General features: G+C 38.0%; 1 protein-coding gene across 1 annotated transcript in view; it reads left to right on the top strand.

Annotated features, from left to right (window-relative positions):
- Positions 1–21,770, top strand: part of EYS (eyes shut homolog) — a gene marked incomplete at both ends in the record, with an annotated part of 674,316 nt that overhangs the window by 410,699 nt on the left and 241,847 nt on the right. Inside the window, one exon of the mRNA XM_081346243.1 lies at positions 6,630–6,780. Within this exon, the coding sequence (XP_081202369.1) occupies positions 6,630–6,780 (151 nt within the window). The remainder of the gene's footprint in view (positions 1–6,629; positions 6,781–21,770) is intronic.

Here is a 21,770-nt window from a genome sequence, read left to right as displayed (position 1 = left end):
AAAGGAGTCCCTGCAGATTTTTAATCCACTAGTAGTTGCCAATTATAGAGGGTGATGCTCATCTCTGTTTCAACGGCCATTGAGTCAGTGCTGTCCAAAGACATTTCTGTGGTTACAAAGCACTGTTGCCTTCCTACCAAGTGCTGCCTATTTATCTATTCATATTTGCATGTTTTCAAACAGGAGCTAGGGCAAGGACGCTCAGATCTCGAACCAGGGCTGTTGACTTTCCAGTTGACAAGCCCAATATCTTAACCACTGAGCCATTGTACTCCCCCCTCTCAAAAGTGGAAATCTATTAATTAAAATCAGACCAATATTGCCATCACGGGTTATTCACATTTTTTTCTATTAAAACTGAAGGTTGAGTTATTTGTATTTCTATAGTCATATAGGAAATGGCTTAATTCATTTCTAGTATATAGAAAGTCTCAGCTTCAATAGAAAGCAGTCTCCATAAAAAAATGACCCTAAATGATCCTGAAGTGGCACTACAAAAATAGAGTATTAAACTGGATGAAACTATGCCCTGACTCAGGGGAATGCCATTTTGATAACCATTACTAGTTTTGACTAGCTCAGGAACAGTCAGACTTGTTGTATTAGCCCTTCTTAGCCCTTGTGCTAATGTGCTACTCCCATAGCTTTCACTTGCAAATCTAGTGACAGCTGCAGTGGCAAAACTCTTAACCTTCTATTTCTGGGTGAGTACAGTTCCATCCAAAAGAGTATCACCTGATTTTGCTTCTTTCTTTTTTCTTGCTTAAGTCATTTAAATGGCCACCTGATTGAAATGGGACTCTGGGAAGTATACATGAAGTAAGAAAAGAAATCAGAATGAGTAAATCAAACAAAAAGCAGCAGATGTCATTAAAACCTAGTAGTTTTGGTTCAGCTTTCTCATTATCTAATGCACTACCATATTGTATGGATATAATTTTAGCTTGCTTTCCCTCATCCAGCTCACCCTGAATTATAAACAATGTTCAAAGGTGCTATTTATTTCTTAAGAGCAGCAGAATCAGGTGTTACCAGCATATTGATGGAACCCCATTCCAAATCTCCCATCTCAACCCTTAAGATATTCAAGCTGAAAGAATCTGTTAAATTTAGAACAGGCAGTTCCCAAGGCGCCTCCCAGGGGTCTAGTACAACTCATCAACAACAACGCGCTGCTGCCAATTCGCCATGGGACAACTCACTGCAGGACAAATTGCTGCAGTGTGGTATAACTCAGTGCAAGATAACTGCATTGCTATCTGCCACTGTTTCCTCAACATTAGTGGTGGATAACAGTATAGTTATCTTGTGTCGAGTTATTTGTGTTAAATTGTTCTGTAGTTATTTGCTTATGTCGACTTGTCCTGCAGAGAGCAGTGAGTTGTCCCACAGTGAGTTGTCCCAGGCCACAGCAAGTGTTGGCCTTGAAGTCAGTTGGCCACGGTGAGTTATCCCATTCTGCCTCCCAGTGACTCACTCCAATGAATCTGGATGAAACTGTACAGCCATGTTTGGGATAAATAATGAAAGTTGGATATAACGAGTATCCAAACTGTTTCAACTTTTCTTCCTCAACATCTTGATGGTGGCAGTGTCATACAATGCATGCAAACATAATAATAATTCATGCAAACATAATAGAGTCAGAGAAAATGTCCTCTTCATTACAACCTCTCCTATAGAGTCACAAATAATCCTTCAGAAGTGTTCTACACTTCTGGTCCCTCATGGACATTCAGAGAGAAATCAAGCTGATTTTTTTTTTTAAATGTATTTAAATGCAGGTATGTGCATGGGCAAACACATTATAGCAGAATGAAACAGCTTGACAGCTATAGCTACTTTCTAATATGTGGACAAACATGCTATTTCTAATAATCATAGCAGAGAAATACTGAAAGATGGCAATTGGGAAAATGATTGTTTTGGTTATGAATCTAAAATGCACAAAAAGCCCCAAGCTGGTAAAGAACATAAGAACACTGTTGTACAAATGAAATCAAGCTGATTGTTGACTCTAGCCTAATGTAGTCAAAATAATTGACCTGTGGATATGGAGTTCTTCATGTTTTGCAGTACAGTTCTCCACTCAAAGAAGCATACTTGCAATCAATTATATCTAGCAGTATATTCAAATTCATATTTAAATATTATTTGAATGCAGATTTACATATTTTTTAAAAATAGTTTAATATAGAAACATATATAATATGTATTATATATAATATATATAATATAATATATATAATATATAATATATATAATATATATAATATAATCGATGCTAGGCATTTCACCACAGATCTGATAACATGCATTATTTAAACTGAAAGAGAAATCTAATTTATGTGTTACTTGAGCTAGGTAATGTGCATTGACATAAAAATTCTTTTGAACCTTCTAAATATATGAAGTCAAGAAAAGGCCATACTGGCACTCTAGGAAAGTATAGAAAGATATGCCTAAAGAACGTTCAATTACACCAGTAATAAATTTCCATAGTGACTGATGAAATATTAATACCAGGGACAACAATGATTAATGTACTCAAATGGTGAAATATCACTGATGGACTATTATTGCTCCAATGTTGTGGGTGATGAATAACTTTTAGAGATAGTAGATAGTATGGGGTTCTTTTTTGTAATCCTATTGACATTAGCATTTCAATTTAATTAAAGTTATAGCCACTTAGGTTCTTTTAAGATTGATGGACATGATAATCATAGCTAATAATATTACAAATGACTTCAGCTGCACCAAACAATGGATTAGAAATAAATGCTATATTTGTCTACAAATATTATAGAGAGTGACCAGTGCATTCAGGAAACAGGACCATATTCTTTCAGAGTCCAAAAGGGTGAAAAATGTTGTTCTTAGTATGAGTAACATTTAACAAGGTCGGCAGGAAAAGCAATCTGATGTTTCATTATCTTTTAAATGGTTTTGCCATAGAGTCTAAAATATATTGTCAGTAAAAGGTAAAGGTAAAGGTTCCCCCGCACATGCGTGCTAGTCGTTTCCGACTCTAGGGGCCGGTGCTCATCTCCGTTTCAAAGCCGAAGAGCCAGCGCTTGTCCGAGGACGTCTCTGTGGTCATGTGGCCGGCATGACTAGACGCCAGAGGCGCACGGAACGCTGTTACCTTCCCACCGTAGTGGTCCCTATTTTTCTACTTGCATTTTTACGTGCTTTCGAACTGCTAGGTTGGCAGAAGCTGGGACGAGTAACAGGCGCTCACTCTGCTACGCGGCACTCGGGATTCGACCCGCCAAACTGCAGACCATCTGATCGACAAGCTCAGTGTCCTAACCCACTGAGCCACCGCGTCCCTATATTGTCAGTACTTGCTGACAAATGCCACTAAATAGGACATCACACACATGAGTTTGGAGATGCCTGCAAATATTATTGTTATGCTAAGTTCTCCCTATGGTGTATTAACAGATCATCTGACGTTTCTATCCATCAAATTTTGAATGATCCTGGGTGGTGAATACAGCTCTATTTGGATAGATCTCACCATCCAGGTTATAATTAGAAGACCAATGTTTAATCATTATATTTATGGGAAGCACAAAAGATGAAAGTACACAATTACTGTTAGGGCACAGTTATTAGCAGCTTAACCCAGAGGAGCACTTAAATTATTGTGCGTACATTTTAGTACTGAGCGGAGAGAAGGAGGACACCGTCACTGTTCCCACAAAAATTAAACACCCTATGTGTTGGTTGTAGAAGAAGCTTGATGGGATACTTATACCAGATGTGAACTATTGGGCAGTAGTATCTGCTGCAAATGTTAAAGAATAATCTCTGAAGGTTGTTATTTTAATTCATCCTCTCCTGGAAATGTTCAATCCAACCTTATCAGAAGGTACAAAACTGCACAAGCACAAGGTGAAAAACTGCTCACCAGAATCCTGAATTGTTAACATCTTGTCCTGCAAACAGAAAGCCCAAGGAAACAATTCCAGAATATTACTTGCTTGTAGGCAAATGCATACATAACAGCTGTTATGCTGAAAACATCTCAGACAAATTGCTGTATCTTTTATCAACTAGCAGTGGCCTGAAGCCAATATTTGGCTGTAAATCCTCGTATTCATGACCTGCCTAGGCAACTCTGCTTCATTTCTATCAGCAGAGTGCAAAAAAAAAAAAAAGTCTGTTTCTCTCCTGTACCCACTCTGTCTCATTCCACATCTTGATGTATGTTCTTGACTGATGTCCTCCAGCTTTTTTAGCTCTGCCATCTCACATCTTTCTTCTTTTTGTGTAGGCACAGAGCAGGTGGTTTTACATCTGCTTCTCCCTCCCTCATTCTAGCTTCTTCTAAATCTTTAATTCTGCTCTGATGCTGCTAACCCCTTCTCTCTTTCTCTCAATCCTTGTTCATTCTGTTCTTCCACCCAAAATGGTTCTTTGAAAGATCAGCATAGATGCAAGGTTGGAGAGAAGGAAGACAACTAACTCAAACACTATTTCTTAATGATAAAATGCACATTTTGAACATGGGTTCAAACTGTTTCAAGAAGAGAAAAAGCTATATATTCCTGGTTCCAGTTCTCCCTTTTTTGTAGCCTGATGGTTGATGGAAGAAGGAATATAATGAAGCTGGTTTCTCAGCAGAACTGATGGAGCAGCCTGCTTCACTTCTTTCTTTCTGTCTTTTCTTTCAAGAGATCTTTGATAGGTTGGCCCAGATGTTATCAGTACACACTGAGTGTCATAAGATCTCAGTATCTGGAGAAGCATTTATTTATATCTACATATATGGATAGATTTCTATAATGCCCTAATGCAGGGGTGTCAAACTCAATTTCATTGAGGGCCGCATCAGCATTGCCGTTGCCCTCAGGGGGCCGGGTGGGTATGGCCTGGGTGGGCATGGCCTACTGGGTGGGCATGGCTAGAGTGCATATGGCCTACAGGGTGGGCATGGCCAGCTCTACATCGTTCGCATCAAGGGTGCCTATGGGGGCCTGGGCAGGAGTGGGACAGATCTGAGGCTCTCTGGCAGGAGGAGGGTCTCTGGGCCAGGGCCAAGGCAGTGGGGGCCATTCCCTCACTGTTTCCAGGATGGCTTCGCGGGCCACATGAAACCACTTCGCGGGCCGGATCCGGCCCCCGGGCCTTGTGTTTGACTGCCCTAATGGATTGTTACATTTTTAATTTGTTCACCTCCCAGAATTTCACTGGATAGATGGACAGCCATATAAGATAGACAGTCAAATATGCTCTTTTAAAATACCTTATACAAGTCACTACCTTATGTAAACGTAAGGTATTATGCACACAGTCAAAGTGGTTTCAGTTAATTCTGAGCAGTCTTTTTCCCTCCTCCATTTTATTTTATAAAACCTTCAATTCCTCTGCTTTTTTCTTTTTTTCCACAAGGATGTTCCTTGGAAATGATCTGAAATGTTTCCTCCTTCCCTCAGTTTATTCTCTTCTTCTGCAGTTCCAACATCTATTCTGCATGGTGCTTCCATCCTCTAGAAGAAATCATTTCACAAATGGAAAACCGAGCATTTGTCCTCTGAGAAGACCCCAAACCCTCCTCCTCTTCATGGGTCCAGTTCAGCTTTGCAGATGGCTTGGTTGATCAGTGGCAACAAACTAAGAGGAGGGTCTTGTTAACAAAGCTGTCTTTCAGAATTTTTCTTCAAGCTGGGTCAATTGAAATGGAAATTGGAAGTCGGGGCATAGCAAGCTGGTTCTCCAATGAAAAAAACAGGTGGTTTCAAAGACAGCTTAGAACAACAGGAACATGAGTCAGAGACAGTTTTTCAAAGATTACTAGACATTTGATATGGTTAGAGATCTCCTGTTTGTGCTGTATGAATGGTGAGGGCTGATTTATTAGCAGGGGAATGGTAACATCATTATGTGATAGGGTACACAAGCATGGATGCAGCTTATTGTCATCTTTTAGTTCCCTTTACCTTAAGAATAATGTACCCTCTGAGATCTGAACAACTAAGCTTTCAAAATACTTTTAAAAGGTTACCAACTGTTCAGTGATAATCTCTATTGGCTGTCGACAAAACACAATCCAAAATATTTATTAAGTAGGAGTTGAACCAAATGGAAAGATTCAAATCAGATTGTATGGTGAACAAGGACATTTGAGCTTTAAATTTAAATTATAATGAGTCTAACAAATTAGCAGAAGTCCATTGCAGTACTTATTTTACTTTGATATATGTGTTTGGGATATTTCTGGATGATTTTTACATGAAGTACTTGGAGCAAAAGCACGTTTTATCAATTTGCAGCATTAAAAATACTAATAACAATTCAGATGGCTGGTTTTCCATGGTAACAAAGTATTTTAAACTGTAAATTAGTTTTTTATCTTTTTAATATAAAATTGCAATGTTAATGATAGATCAACTTCATATTTTAGAAAAGCTGCTCAAAACAAGAGAAAAGGAGACCATGTGTGTGCTTTATAGTCATTTCCTCAGTCACTGTTAAATTGCTATTAATTTAGAGCTGGTATATCAGAATATCCATCATCTTATGGACACAGTGTAATGAGTTTTTTAAGGAACTCTTTCAGATTGTTGAACTCAGTTGTAAACCTTTTTTTTCCTTCTTCTCTTCCCAAATGAATGTAGTCAAGATTTGGAAATGTGTGAGGCTGTCGTGACTATCCTGGGAATTACTGTGAAAAGGTCCAAAATCGGCAATTCCTGGTCATCTCTCATTTGGCAGCCAACAGGACCAATATTTATAGGTGGCTTACCACATCACTATGCAACAAAGCAGGTAAGAGATTTTTATCTTGTGTTCCTTCTGGAATGCCTTATATTTAAAAAGATAGGCACTCTTGTAGCAACAAGTTAATATCCATTTGTAAAATGGCATGGGTTCCATAGACTGTGAATTTACTGATAGGCAGTATAAAGACATCCTTGAGGTTATCTTGACTCCTGGTAACTACACAGACAAAACTATAATATAGAAGCAGTTTTTGTTCTTCCCTGGGATAGTTTTCAACTTTTCAACATCTAGCTTACAGCCCCAATATTCTTGGTGGTTTTCCTTCCAAAATAAGCAAGCTCCTACTCTGCTTAACTTCCAAGCCCACCAAAAGCAGGTGAGGTCCTTGCTTCTTCTTCTTTTTTCATGTTGACCTATTCTCATGCTTTCTTTGAAATTGATTTAATTGCACATTCTTTTAACTATTGTGAGCTACCCTGAATGGAGACTGCACACTTGAATAGCAGGCTATAACACTGATTAAAAAGAAATAAGTAAATGGAAATCCTTACTGAAAAAAGGACATAGAAGAAACATCCATGCTTCCTATTGAAATTAACCACGGACAATTTAGCTTCCACACTACAGTTCATCTGGCTTGCGTTTCTTTCAGATATGGTTCAGACTAAAGGAGTCCATAGACTGTAGCATCTGCAGGTTCTGAAGCTTTTGTCAAAATGATGAAAGAGTCAGGCCATACAGTGTAGGCTGCGCCTCTTTGCTATTACTATGCCTGTATGAAAGAGACAGAGCTTTATCATGACAACACAGTGCTGCTTTCTTTGTCTAGGCTCTTTTCCTCCTAGAAGGGAGAAAGGGAAGGAAGGAAGGAAGGAAGGAAGGAAGGAAGGAAGGAAGGAAGGAAGGAAGGAAGGAAGGAAGGAAGGAAGGAAGGAAGATTCTATATTATTTCCTAAAACATTGTAGGATGCAAATCATTATCCAGATGTATTCTAAACTAGAGTACATATAGATAGTTCTCAACATCCAACCACAATTGAGACTGGGATTGCTGGCCTAAGTCAATGCAGTTGTAAAGCATGATGTCACATGACTGCACTGACTAATGGCAATCCCATTGTGGTCATTAACGGAAGGAATCGTGGATTGTTAAGCAAGTTCCCACCTTAATCTTTTCCAGCCTTGAGCCTCATTAAGGTAAAGGACTGCCTCCCGTCCCCTCCCATCTTTCCCTTATCTATGTCTTTGCACCCTGCTTTGTAGGGCAGCAAGCAGACCCAGAACCATGCAATTCCGAGGATGCTTTTCACACTCCAGGAATCTTCAGCCATCACAGCCTGCCCCAGCAAGCATTTGCCCAGCTGCCTTCTCTCTCAGTTCACTGCACTGAGACTATTTGCCTTTTACACTCAGCCACTATGCTCAGAGCGGAACTGCCGTGCTCCCATTCTTTCTCATTTTTAGAACCACCTACTTCGACAAACTTCTCCTACACTAGACCCCGTGAGCTTTCTGAAAACTGTACTCTCTTTGTAAATCTGCACTGTCTTCAGGATGCCTTTGGAAAGACAGCACAGCTTTACAAAGGCAGCATAGCTTTACAGAGGCTCAGGAAACCATGTGTAAAAGGGGGCTCCAAAAAGGAAATAACGAAGTAAAGGAGGCATTGTGGTGGAACTACTGGCTGAAAGGGAGGTGGCTCCTCTAGAAGTAAAGATGTTCCTGCTTAGAGTTGGTCTGGGAGGGGGAATGTCAGATCATTGGTATGTAATCCTTTTCAACACTATAAGGAAAAAGTGGAAAAGAGAACATTGGGGCAGCCAAAGTTACACCTCTAGATTGCAGCAGTTCAATTCTTCCCTTCCATATTTTATGGGCAGAAGGCCATTTCCTATCAGGTAGATTGGGGATCGAAGAGAGATGTTCTGCAAAAATTTAAGAAAAAGTCAATATAGATGAGACTTCAGAACTAGGTAAACTAGATAAACCAACCTTACATGCAGCTGTTCCAGTTGCTGAGATTTTTTGTTAAGTTCATCTGATAACCATGAACAGAAGAATTTATGAAGAACAATGTTGTGTCAAGTTAGAGGCCTGTATAGTTCACTATGAACCAAATGCACATGTGAAGCTCATAAGCATGCATGAATGCTTAAGACAAGTATCTGATCATGGACTTGTCCCCTCTCTAAAAAAAGTGATTCTAGTATGCAATCATGAAGAAAAAAAGCAATCCCTATCCAGTTTTCATTTAATTTATACATGTTAATCATATCCTGATTATGCATCTGTTTTTCAGAATGACACTATCAAAACATGTTTTAGCCCACCCCCATCTCCAAATAAGCACATTGATCAGACAACAGAAGAACGGGTGAATGCCTGAGTAGAAAATGTTTAGCATCTTCCATCTGCAGACGCAACATCTGAAATGCATAGAATGCATGCTCACCTGGTGTGCTAAACTACACAAGTAATGTAACGTTAAAAAATAAAAGCAAACTGCTTTTAGTTTTCAGACAGATTTAGGAGGGAAGAGACAGCAAGGGAGAGTCAGAGAGAGCAAATCCCTTCCTTTATTGGAGTGGAAAATGGGTTGGCCACTGACAGCACCACAGTTTTAAAGAAATTAAATCATTCTATAATACAGAAGGAAACAATGAGGGAGAACAGGATGGTCAAGGACACAGTAGGAACCTTCTTCTGAATTGCATTACTTTAAAAGCAAGTTGTGTTTGTTTTACTTCCTGATTAACCTATCTGGAGCAATAATAAGGGCAATAAGCCTACAACTTCTCCTCAAAGCAGGCCTAGGTTTTAATTCCTACAAAGATCTGTGAGCTTAATTTAATTTAATTTAACTGATGGGAAATTAATTCCTGGAGAACTTGGCTTCAGTGATCCGAGTTTACATGATGCAGCTTTACTGACCTAAACCAAGACAGAAATTCTATTACAAGCCATAATTCTGGCTGATCGTATAGAAAGAAAAACTTCATAATTGCATACATTCAAATGGCACTAACAACAACGATCAAATATGCTCCTCTTCTTTCCTCTACATAAATAAACAATGATTGCTTTGGTTCTTTCACAATTATATTTATTTTAAAACCCTTTTTAAAAAAGATTTAAGCGTCTCTTCACCATGCTTTTTCCTTACATAACCTATTTCTTAATTGATATAAAACTAACAGAGAAAGAGAAAGTGGTAGGAGGGCAGGGAAGAGAGATCATTCCTTAGATCTCTTTAGTGTAGTCATGAGTTTAGAGTGCCATGCAGGGATTGGATAGAAACAGATGTGTTTAGTTTCCTAGCAACCACCCACATCAAGATTTTGTTTGCTGTTTTCACCATTCTTTGCACATGTTACAGAACTGACTATTTATTTAACACAAAACTTGTATTCTGTATGTGTATTATTAGGTTTCCCATACATGAATTAAAATGCCACAATCTCATAGTTTACGAACAATAAAACAATGCATAAAGAACAAATTAAAATGGAGACAGGCTCAATATATACAACACAAGATCAATACAAAGTCAGATTTTATCAGAATAAAAAAAATCTTCGTATTGCCTCTGAATATTGTAAAGCATAGTTTATTTTCCACTAGTGCTCCTGCTAATATTCATCAGTCAAACTATTGTGCTGTTATGATAGTTGGATAAAAATTGTTTCATCAGATATAAATCATGGGTTATTTTGGCAACTGTTTTATGTTGTTGTTTATATCTTATTGCATGAGCTGAATGAATGATCTGCTTTGCATAATCTGCACTTTGAATCATTTAATGATTTTTCAGTTCTGGCCTTAGTTGTGCATTAGTTTGAAAACCTTAATCTTGAGCAGCCAAAATCTAGACTTCAGTTTCTTTTTAAAATCTTCCAATTGTAAGCCATTACCAAGTTTTATTTGTATCCACCTTACATTTTACAAGTTATTAACCAGTCACTGATATCTCCTCTATGCAATATGTCATTAATATGTTTAGCTGTAACTGGACATAAGCTAGTGATGCAATTGATTATTTACAGATGTTCAGTTTTTAATCTTTTTCACTCAATTTTAACCATTTCTGCTGTTATTATTAGTTCTTCCATTTGTTTTTGTTTTTTAACTAAATTCATCTTCCCATAGATCATTCTAAAACTTGTTTCTTTTTTGTTTGGTTTCATAATTTCTATTGCCATTTATACTTTGATAGAATTGCCTCTGGTCTGATTAATGTCATGGTTAATTGAGACCAATTAAAAGAACTTCAAAGCAAGGAATTCTTCCTCAAAAAACATATTTATTTGGCTACAAAATAATGGCACATACAAAGGTGAACCCAAAACTAAATTCCCCTCTTCTTGGTTACAAAGTTGCAAGTTTCAATTCCCACCCCAATTTGCTATCATAAATCACATTCACCAATTGTTAGAACATGCAGGCACTCCTCCCAGCTCTCCAGCCCGCCAAAATGTTATCAGCAATGATCTTGGTTCCCATACATTTGAATTGTTTTGGCCAGTGCTTTTTTTCTAAAAAAAAAAAGGTGCCTGAACTCAAAGGTGCTGTCACTCGGAGCGATGCTGGTGTCTTGCTACAGCGTTGCTGCCCGTCCTTTGCACCACCGCCCCTGCAGCTCGGAGCCACATGCCATAAGGATTCCCCTCCCCACAGCCACCATGGGGATTCCCCTCCCCGCAGTTGCCATGCCACGGCCCATGCTGAGCCCCCACCCAAAGCTGCTCTGAACCCCAATCCAGAGCTGTATTCCTCATGGCAGTGGTTTCCGGCGCCAAACAGCCTCTTTCCAACCATATCCAAAAAAATTGTAAAAAACATTGCAATTCTCAAGGCCATGTTTGGTATTTCCCAGCAATCTGTTACTGGAAGGAAAAAGCAATCCCTGCTGCGTTACTGATCCCAGAGAACCATTTGCATGTATGCAGGTATCCTTAGGGTGCCCTAGTTATGGATGAGAAATATTGGTTGCAAAGTTGGCATTTCTGGATGTAATACAGATATTTTGGACTTATTTTTGTTTCTTTCAATGTTTGATATTTTTAAAAAGGCATATGCTACTGACTACGCTTATGCACAAATGTAACATCTTTTGCTAGGATACATGACCACTGCTTGTCCAGAATGTGAAAAGTGAAAGATTGTGTCTAAACAAAATTTTAATGTACAGATAATATCACCAGAAATTATTTTAGCCTTTTTAATAAATGTTGTTATTGATGTTAAGCTCACCATGGAAAACATCATATATTGTTATGTATATACTAGGTTAATTATTTAAAGACTGAAGTGCAACATAACTAGATTCTAAATAATCTATTTTTCAAAACACACAACAGTCCAAACAGTAAAAGTAAAGTCCAAATTAAGAATATTTCATTCTTAAGAATTGTTTAATTTAAAGTGGTTTAGTTGTAATAGATGGTTATAGATTCAAAATAGTTTTCAAGAGTGTACAAAAGATACTATTTTTTTCTAGCATCAGCTAAATTAGACATATTACATTGAGAAAAATGTTTCTCATTTCTTTCCTGTTACCTTTATTGATTTCATTGCAGAGATGTTAACATAGGAAATAGATTATTTTGTTATCTAATTTTACCTTCCAAAAGACAGAAGCAGATGAAAAATGTGAGGTTCTTTCCTGTTGGCTTTTTTGAATTAGCCGTTTTAGATTCTAAAAGTTTAGTTCCTAAAGAAGTAACCTTGTAAATAATTTTAATGTCCTCCTCTAGTGCAGGGTAGGCGACCTTGGCTCTTTTATGACTCAAGGACTTCAACTCCCAGAATTCCTGAGCCAGCATGGCTCAGCTTGGAAACCTCTCACTTTCCCCTCAGCATGGCTGGCTCAGATTGCCTACTCCTAAAGCCAATAGAGGAAGCTTTTTTTTTTGCAAAAAAAAAAAGGTGTTGGAACGCCATTCTGAGCATTCTATGAGAAGAAAAGCCCTGGTTTTGGCTAACTGAAAATTACACCCCTGCTTCCTTCTTCTAAACTAAATATGTGGCAATGAAGACAAAATGAAAAATGACTTCAGATTGGTTTGTCACAGTGTTGACAATTAAAATAGCTGATTTTGCTTAAATTGGATGATGATTGTACCTCAGTGTCTAATTTTTCCAGCTATTTCTATTTGTTTATTATTTTCAAAGCTTCTTCATTGTTTTTGGAATTAAGCCAATATCTTTTTATTAGGCTTCTCTTGATTCTTACATTTGTCATTTTTTTGTTCTTTCATGTTCTTTAAATTACTTGCAGCTGATCTTACTTTCTTTATATTGGCCCCCAGTCTGATCTTCCACTTTGGGTTTAAATGATTTTGGTTTTGGTTTTCTAATTTTGCTACCTAGTTCTTCCATAACCACCAATGCTGTACTATAGGCAAATCTACTGGACTGTTTAACTGATATTATTTTAATCCTTACAAGCACCTTATTCAGATCCTTCATTGTAAATGTCAGGTCTTTGGGGGGCCCTATTTTCAATGCTGGCAGTCTTTATCTTTCTGCTGATAATTCTGCATATTGTCATCTCAGTTTTATCTGTTCTACTATTCATTTTCACAATTTTTCCAAATCTCTTCCAGCCCTGCATCCCTGAATAGTTTATTTCTGGTAATGAATCTCCTTTGATCTGCTAATAATTGTTTGGTAATATTTGAGTCTGAATAAATTCTTTCCCACAGTTCTAACATTTGCTTTAAGTTAGCCATGCTTCATAATAGAATAGAATATATTTTTTTATTGGCCACGTGTGGTTGGACACACAAGGGATTTGTTTCCGGTGCATAGGTTTTCAGTGTACATTCAAGTAATAAAGATAATCATGATCATATACAACATGAAAATACATTAATCATAAATTGTGAAATACAACACTTCATTAAAAATCATAAGATGCAACACTTAGTGATAGTCATAGAGTACTAGCTAAGCAAACAACATAAATCATACTAGGGTACAAAAAACCCCAATATAAATTGTAAGATACAAGCAGCAAAGTTATAGTCATAAGAAGATAAGGATAAATAATAGGAAAGATGAGGAGTAGGCCATAATGGTGTGATTTTCAAATACAATATTCTTTTGTCTTGTCTGTTGTAACCCTCTGGTAATCCTATAAGGGTGAGCCCTGGTTGCCCAGCCACAGCTCTTGAGTCCCATTGTCCATTTGTTGACAGATGCCCAGAACTCTAAAATCTGACATAGTCCTTTCTGCAGTTCCCAGAAGGCTCCACACCCATTTGCACTACTTAGGTGACCCTGAGGACACACAGACAAACCTCCAAGTGGACTCAATAACTCTTTAAAAGAATGCAAATGACCACCTGTCTGCAAGGAATATAAATCCTTCCATTCCCCCACCATCCAGTCAGAGGTAAAAATCTTCTTGGATGAGAAGCAAAATGTCTTCAAAGAAAAAAAAACAAGAAAGTTCAGTTGCCTTTTGGGGGAAAAAAGCAATTTAGGACAACCATGACCTGGATGACTGAGAATCTCCATAGACAAACTGTCAGGAAAGTTTCAGTGTTGGATCCTACAAGAATACACAGCAGAGTATTAAGGGCCACATGTAAATTTTTTAATGAAACAAAGCAGGAACCTGAAGGTATTCACCAGCAGTTATCAGCAGGAGCCTTGGTGGAGCAGTGGGCTAATGCCTCCTTAAGTAACACCAGCTGCCTGCAATTAGTGCAGGTTCGCATCCCACCAGGCTCAAGGTTGACTCAGCCTTCCATCCTTCCGAGGTAGGTAAAATGAGGACCCAGATTGTTGGGGGCAATTAAGCTGACTTTGTAATAATGCCACTTGGGTGTGTCTGTGAAAGCCCTAATAAGCAGGCATATACATAGAATGAAGGCTACTGCTAAGCTTGTAAGCCGCCCTGAGTCTTCGGAGAAGGGCGGGATATAAATGGAATTAAAATAAAAAATAAAAATAATAAATAATAAATCATCTTGGACACCAGACTCAGTGAAAAGCCACCTAATCACAATCTTCTCTGCTATGTTCAGATGTATCAAATTATAATAGCAATAGCAATAGCACTTAGACTTATATACCGCTTCTTAGTGCTTTAAAGCCCTCTCTAAGCAGTTTGCCCCCAACAATCTGGGTCCTCATTTCACTGATCTTGGAAGGATGGAAGGCTGAGTTGACCTTGAGTCGGTCAGGGTCAAACTGCTGGCAATCGGCAGAATTAGCCTGCAATACTTCATTCTAACCACTGCGCCACCACAGTTGTTAGAACAGTGTCTACATTTGCCTATTTCTCTAAACATTAATATATCCATTTGAGGGCAAACCAATGTCATTTTAATCTGTGTTTTTTTCCTTCTGGTAATACATTGTCTCCCTTCTGGGATGATATCTAAAAGCAGCAATCCTAATAAACTCCTTCCTTAGTACTCACTGGATATAACTGCCATTGTCCCCCTCTTCTATAGAAAATTTCTATCACCACATCACAGTAGGTTTTTCTCTCTGATGAAAGGTATTATGCAGCTAGTTTCATTATGAAGTTTAATTACACTAAGGGGTTTTTTTTCTTATATAAAGGAATATTAAATAATGACAGTTGACATCTTCAGTGTTGTAATAATAATAAGCCCAGAAATATAAATTACTGCAGCAATTACAGAAGCACAAATAACACCATTAATGCAATCAACTCTTAGTGTACGTATTTGACAACAACCTTTAATCTTCCTTCAAGTGAACCTATTTTACATTCTCTGCAGAAAAATGCAACCTAATTAAGCAATTAATGATATTTTAGTTACCAGGCAGGTAACTGCATTGAAATTTCAGAATTCAGAAATAAGACATTTATTTTAAGCTTTTTTTCCCACCACATCTTATGTTGCAGCTTAATGTGCACCTATACTTCAGGTTGTAGGGGTTTATTTAATGGCCACAACCCAGCTTTCAGATAGTCTAGTAAAAGAGTTTTCAAATCAGAGTTGCTCTTAAAAGTTTGCAAGAATGCTTCTTGAAATTTAGCATCAGTCTTCCGAACCATTCTAAATATTCTTTCCCTTCTAGGGAGGCAGGGAAACAGTTTGTGCTCTGGAAGTGTTTATAAGGAGGAAATATTTGCAAACTGATTTCCCCATTTCTAGACCAGCTTGAATGATGATTTCCAAGCTATCAACCTCATCTGGGGACTTCATCTGAAATAATTCATGAGACTGGTGTAAAACGATTCCCCCTCCCTTTTCCAGTCCTATGATGCAAAGAGCTGGATTTTGCAAATGAAGAACCAAGTGTTCTGTACCAGCCTACTACTGGCCCTGCAGAAAAGGCAGGGACAACCCCTTTATAAACAACAAGAGGCTGGAATTAAGCCTGCCAAATTTATTAAGATAAAACAGAGCAAAACAAGACACCAACCATGAAACAGGAGCTATGAAACAGGAACTAATCAAGCGGTTGCCTTCAGCAAACCAGCCCTCCCACGCATTCCCCTTTTATACAGTTCAGGGCGTGGCTTCTCTCTGCCTCCTTCCAAGGTGCCCCATTGCCTTCCTCTGTTTACTCCTGATTGACTGCCTCCTGCGTCGGGCGTCCTTGAACAGGGCCAGCTGTGGGTCATCTTCATCCACGCTGTCAGGCTCACACAGCTGGGTCTCCGTGGTGACCAGGTGGGAGGGGCCTGGCTGAGGGCTCTCATCAGCAAGATCTTCAACCCCCTCAGCAAGCTCTTCAACACCCCCCTCCTCCTCTGAGTCGTCCGACCCAACTGCCGAACCCACAGGCTGACCCTGAATCACAACACCAAGATAGAGAAAAGCACAGGATTGGAGAAGGCTATCCCAAATTCTTCACCCATGTTCTGATATTTGCAAACATACAAATTGTAGAATAGGTAAAGGTAAAGGTTCCCCCGCACATGTGTGCTAGTCGTTTCCAACTCTAGGGGCCGGTGCTCATCTCCGTTTCAAAGCCGAAGAGCCAGCGCTTGTCCGGGGACATCTCCGTGGTCATGTGGCCGGCATGATTAGACGCCAAAGACGCACGGAACGCTGTTACCTTCTCACCGGAGTGGTCCCTATTTTTCTACTTGCATTTTTTTACATGCTTTCGAACTGCTAGGTTGGCAGAAGCTGGGACGAGTAACAGGCACTCACTCTGTTACGCGGCACTCGGGATTTGACCCGCCAAACTGCCGACCTTCTGATCAACAAGCTCAGTGTCCCAACCCACTGAGCCACCACATCCCTTAATTGTAGAATGGAAGTACATAAAAGCTGCAGGGAAAGCGTTTATGGTTTAATTAATTAAAACAATGTGAAATAGGGCATTTTATTCTTAGCTTCTTGTTCCACGTCGATCTATTAAGAAAATTGTCACAGTACTGGGTGACTGAATGCCCCATTTGCCTTCAATGAATGCCTCTTGAATCCATTTCTTTAACCCAACCTGCTCCACTGCAGAGCAAGCTGCATTATCCTATGTGGATGGAGAATGAGAACCACAGTATCAAAGGAGCATTGGACAAAGACTAGGAGATCTACTTCTAACTCAACCATGAACCATGGAAATTCATTTGCTGACTTTGGGCCAGTTTCTCCCTAACCCCCTTCCTCCTCCTTTTCCTCCCAGTCTTACGTGCCTCCCAGGATTCTTCTTGTGGGAATAACACAAATATTTTTAGTTACGTTGAGGCAAGATCATACATTATCATGGGATTTTCTCATCACTTAATTTTTTTTGTTCAGGTCTGGGTATCATAGAATTCATGTTTCACCAGTTTAGAAGAACTCATGCCAAAATAGTTAGGATTAATAAACTACCAGTTAGTTCTCGACTTACAACAGTTCATTTAGTGACAGTTCAAAGATACAATGGCACTGGAAAAAGTGACATGACTGTTTTTCACAATTACGACCTTTGTAACATTCCCGTGATCATGGAAACAAAATTCAGATGCTTGGCAACTGACTCATACTTATGACCATTGCTGTGTCCAAAAGTCATGTGATCATCTTTTCTGATCTTCTGGCAAGCAAAGTCAATAGAGGAAGCCAGATATATACATACATAGATAGATAGATAGATAGATATAGATATATTTAACAAAGGAGAAAGGTAAATCTCATGTAAAAACAAATATATGTTGGGTTATACCTGTATTGCTTAATTAAATGAAATTGTATTATTTCTGAGAAAAGGGCTTTGCTCATTTATTTCCAGCTTCGTTTTTTCAATCCCTATGCATGTTACTGCTTAATAAGATTTGAGGGGAGAAAGTTATAAACTATGAAATAATATTCATTTGACTCCCTACTTTTTAAAAAAGCTTCCTGAAGTGCTGTGAAAAACTGATGCCTGCCAAAAAAATCCAACCAATAATGCTTCATCCTAATAACTCTTAAAGTAGCATTCCAGGGTCTGGCATACTTTGATAGAAATAAATGTCTTTGAAAGTTGCCTGTACTTTTGCAACTGATATGCAAATTGCTGTGAGCTTAGCTACAATCCTAACTAGAATTAAGTCAAAGTTTCTGAGGGTTTCTTTTTTGCTTGAAAGCATTTCTGAATTATATTAATTCACTTCGCTAAAAAAGGGGGAACATTTCATTGTACTTTGAATATCCTTCTTTCCTTCTTTTTGGCTTTCATTCTTTCTCTGTAAAAGCTACTGTTTCTCTGCCATACAGATAAACAATGTCCCAGAATGAGACTAAACTTACATTACAGGGAGGAGGAGGAGGAGGAGGAGGAGGAGGAGGAGGAGGATGTTATTGTTGCCCCATATTCTTTTTAAGAAAAAGAAAAAAAACAGCTGTCTTTGTGCTCACTTCACGCACCTATGAAGAAATTACTAAATAACTTTTTTTCCACTGAGCAATTTGCAGGTGTCTCCCTCCCAGCTTACGATAATCACCCACCAATACAGTGGAGAATTTCAAGAGACCCTTTGCCATTTATTTTCTTGCTTTCTATTTCTGTATTACTCCTACTGCACGGGCACACACAAAATCAATACAGAAGTGATCACAGTATGATGAAGCTTCAAGCATGTAAACTTTAGGCAGTTTGCTGAAGCCCTCGACAGATTTTGACTTAAGGCCCAGGAGCAGGTGCAGGTTGATTGATTTTTTCAGTCAAGTCTATCTCAGGTTCCTTCTCACCCAGAAATATTCTGATGTAGCCATTTATCTCTCAAACCAGTAGATAGGCCATAGCATGGAAGGACGCTATATCATTATGTTGCTTTCTGCTTCAGTGGCTAATGGGGAATGACTAAGACTGGCGAGTGAGATCTAACTAGTGTTTGATTATTATTTTTTGTCAGCCAATTCCATTCAGATAAAATATATTTACTTGTGATGATTCATAATTTAGCTGAAGGTGGACATGCCAAGATATTCACTTATCTATTAATGCTTTCCCAAATCATATGATAAGACCAAATTAAGTGGAATAGTAGACCTAATTCTGGTTGTTGTTTGGGAATCATACATCACCCCTCCCAAAGTGAAGTTAGCCCCAATCTATATGAACTTTGGGGGTTTTTCAAACCAAATTGACTTCTTTCATTAGCGAAAATACCTTATCTCTGTTTATTACTGCCCAGAAACTTCTTATTGACTTTTTGTGTAAAATGGGGGGAAAAAAAGAACTTATGATTTATGGGTTTTATTATTAGGCAGGAGCGTTTATAGAAAGAAGAAAATAATGCTGTAACTTTAGACAAAGAGAAAAAAATGTAATTGTATTTGTAACTGTTTTAAAGAAGAACAGAAGTTGCTTTTTATATCTTTTTTCTTTTTCCCTTTTCTTTACTTTTTTCCTTTCTTGCACTTTTAGCTTTCTCTTTGATTTCCTTTTTATTCCTTACTTTATATTAATTTGCAATTTTTTATTTTATCTTTTAACACTTTTAATAACATTATTTTTAAAAGCATACTTTTTTTTCCAGAAAGTCTGGGCATTTTTTGGAAATAAGGAGTCTATATGCTGACAGCATTGTATGGAATATCTTCCCTTTCATGATCTTGTTCTAATTGGTTTTGTAGAACATTTTAATTGCTGATTTTATTGTATGCCACCCAGACTCCCTTCATGTGAGGGGTTTGTGTGTGTCTGTGTGTCTGTGTGTCTGTGTGTATAAATTTGATAAATAAATACAAATAGTCCTTGACGTATGACCACAATAGAACTGAAAATTTCCCATGCTAAACAAGACAGATGTTAAATGAGTTGCGCCCCATTTTATAATCTTTTTTTCCACAGCTATTAAGCGAATACTATTAAGCGCCCGAATTTTGATCATGTGACCATGTGGATGCTGCAACCGTCTTAGGTATGAAAACTGGTCATAAGTCACCTTTTTCAGTGCCATTGTAACTTTGAAGAGTCTCTAAATGAATGGTTGCTAAGTCGAGGACTTCCTGTAATAAAAATAAACCAGTGGCATTAATAAGAAAGATCACAATGCAATCTTTCCTAAGGATCAGATCCTGCCTAGAATAGTCATTTTAAAGCAAATGTGGCATTTATCATTTCTCGGGCAAAATCCTTTGACCCCATTCCAAAATATTTTATAGTGGAGGTATCTAGAACAAACTCTTCATTTCATTTCATTATTCATTTCATTATTTCATTATTCCATTTGCCTCTATTTTAAAGAAACTTACCAAGACAAGTGTCAGTGACTCTGCTGAGCTCTTGAGCTCCAGGCCAAACATTTGGCCCTCTCATGAACTCAAAGTGTTTCAGATTTGGAGATATTTCACTAGTGCTTTGGTTATTCAAAGTTTTATCAGCCACCAACAAAAAATAAGAACCAGAAAAAGCCATGGGGAAAAAAATCACCTGAGCAAGCTTTTAAGTACAGCTTGTTCTCTATTTACATATCTGAAAAAGCAGAAATCTATACAAATGTTATTTGTGCGTCATGAGGGAAATAAAAAACTCTGAGTTTCTTTTTTAGGAGATGCTGTTTTCGTAAGGGCTAAATTGAATTTGTGACCATGTATTAGACAGAATTATTTGGACTGAACTTCCAAAGAATATAATCCTGTTTGGCCATTACTGAACATTGCTAGACAAATAAAAATCCCACAGCTTAGCACAACCTCATTTTAGATTTGTGTTTCATGACTGATTCAGAAAGAAATTGATTTCCCTTTTCTCACAAACTATTTTCAACAACTATGCCAATAGAAATACATGTTTTTTAGCAACATATTTGAATTGCGTTTCTCCATTTGGGGGCTCAGTTTGATAGTGACACCTGTGTTACAAATACATGAAATCTAACAAAAGCTGGAGGGAATTGAAAATATTGCTGTTTTTTTTCCTTTTCCTCTTTTTCTTCATAAAAAGCTATAAAGTTACCAAATAATGTAACAGCTAACTGATAGCTAATGGACACCATTAAAGAATAACTGATGGTTCATGAGGGGAAAATGAACAAATCCAATTAACCATGGTGACTTACAAAACTGATGAGGCATTGAACTTTTTTAAAAAACAAAATTAATTTTGACATTGCAAATGATCTTCATAAGGATCATGATAAAATATGTCTATTCCATTGGATGGGAATAAAGATTACCTTCATTCTCTTTGCTATAAACCAGCTGATTGAGTAAACAGAAAGCTCTGATTGTTCTCTTTTCTTATGGCACAGCAGTCTCTGGGATCTTAAACAATACTGAAGATTTAGCAGCCTCCAAACAGGATCCTGGCCAGAATCAATGAGAATATTTAAAATAAAAGCCGTATTTTGAACTTCAAAAGGAGTCACTGGCTACAAGCAAGAAAGTTTTTCAGAACAAACTATGCTTGTCATAGGTTTTTTGTTAAGGGGAGCAGTGGCAGGGTGTTCTCTGCAGCAATTATATTTAACTTATATAGAGACATCTAGTGAGTGCTTTTGGAAACAATTCTAACAGCTTTAAATAAGGAGAAAGTCAAGCTGCTTGCGGCTTTCAACCCTGAAAGCTGGAATGCCTTGCTGACTAGAAATCATTCTGATTGCCAGGGTCTATGTGTAATCTTTC

This window comes from Vipera berus (genome assembly GCF_964194415.1).
Source record: "Vipera berus genome assembly, chromosome: 1".
Taxonomy (NCBI): Eukaryota; Metazoa; Chordata; class Lepidosauria; order Squamata; family Viperidae; genus Vipera; species Vipera berus.
Note: the sequence above shows the minus strand (reverse complement) of the source record. Positions and strands in the feature narration are given on the sequence as shown.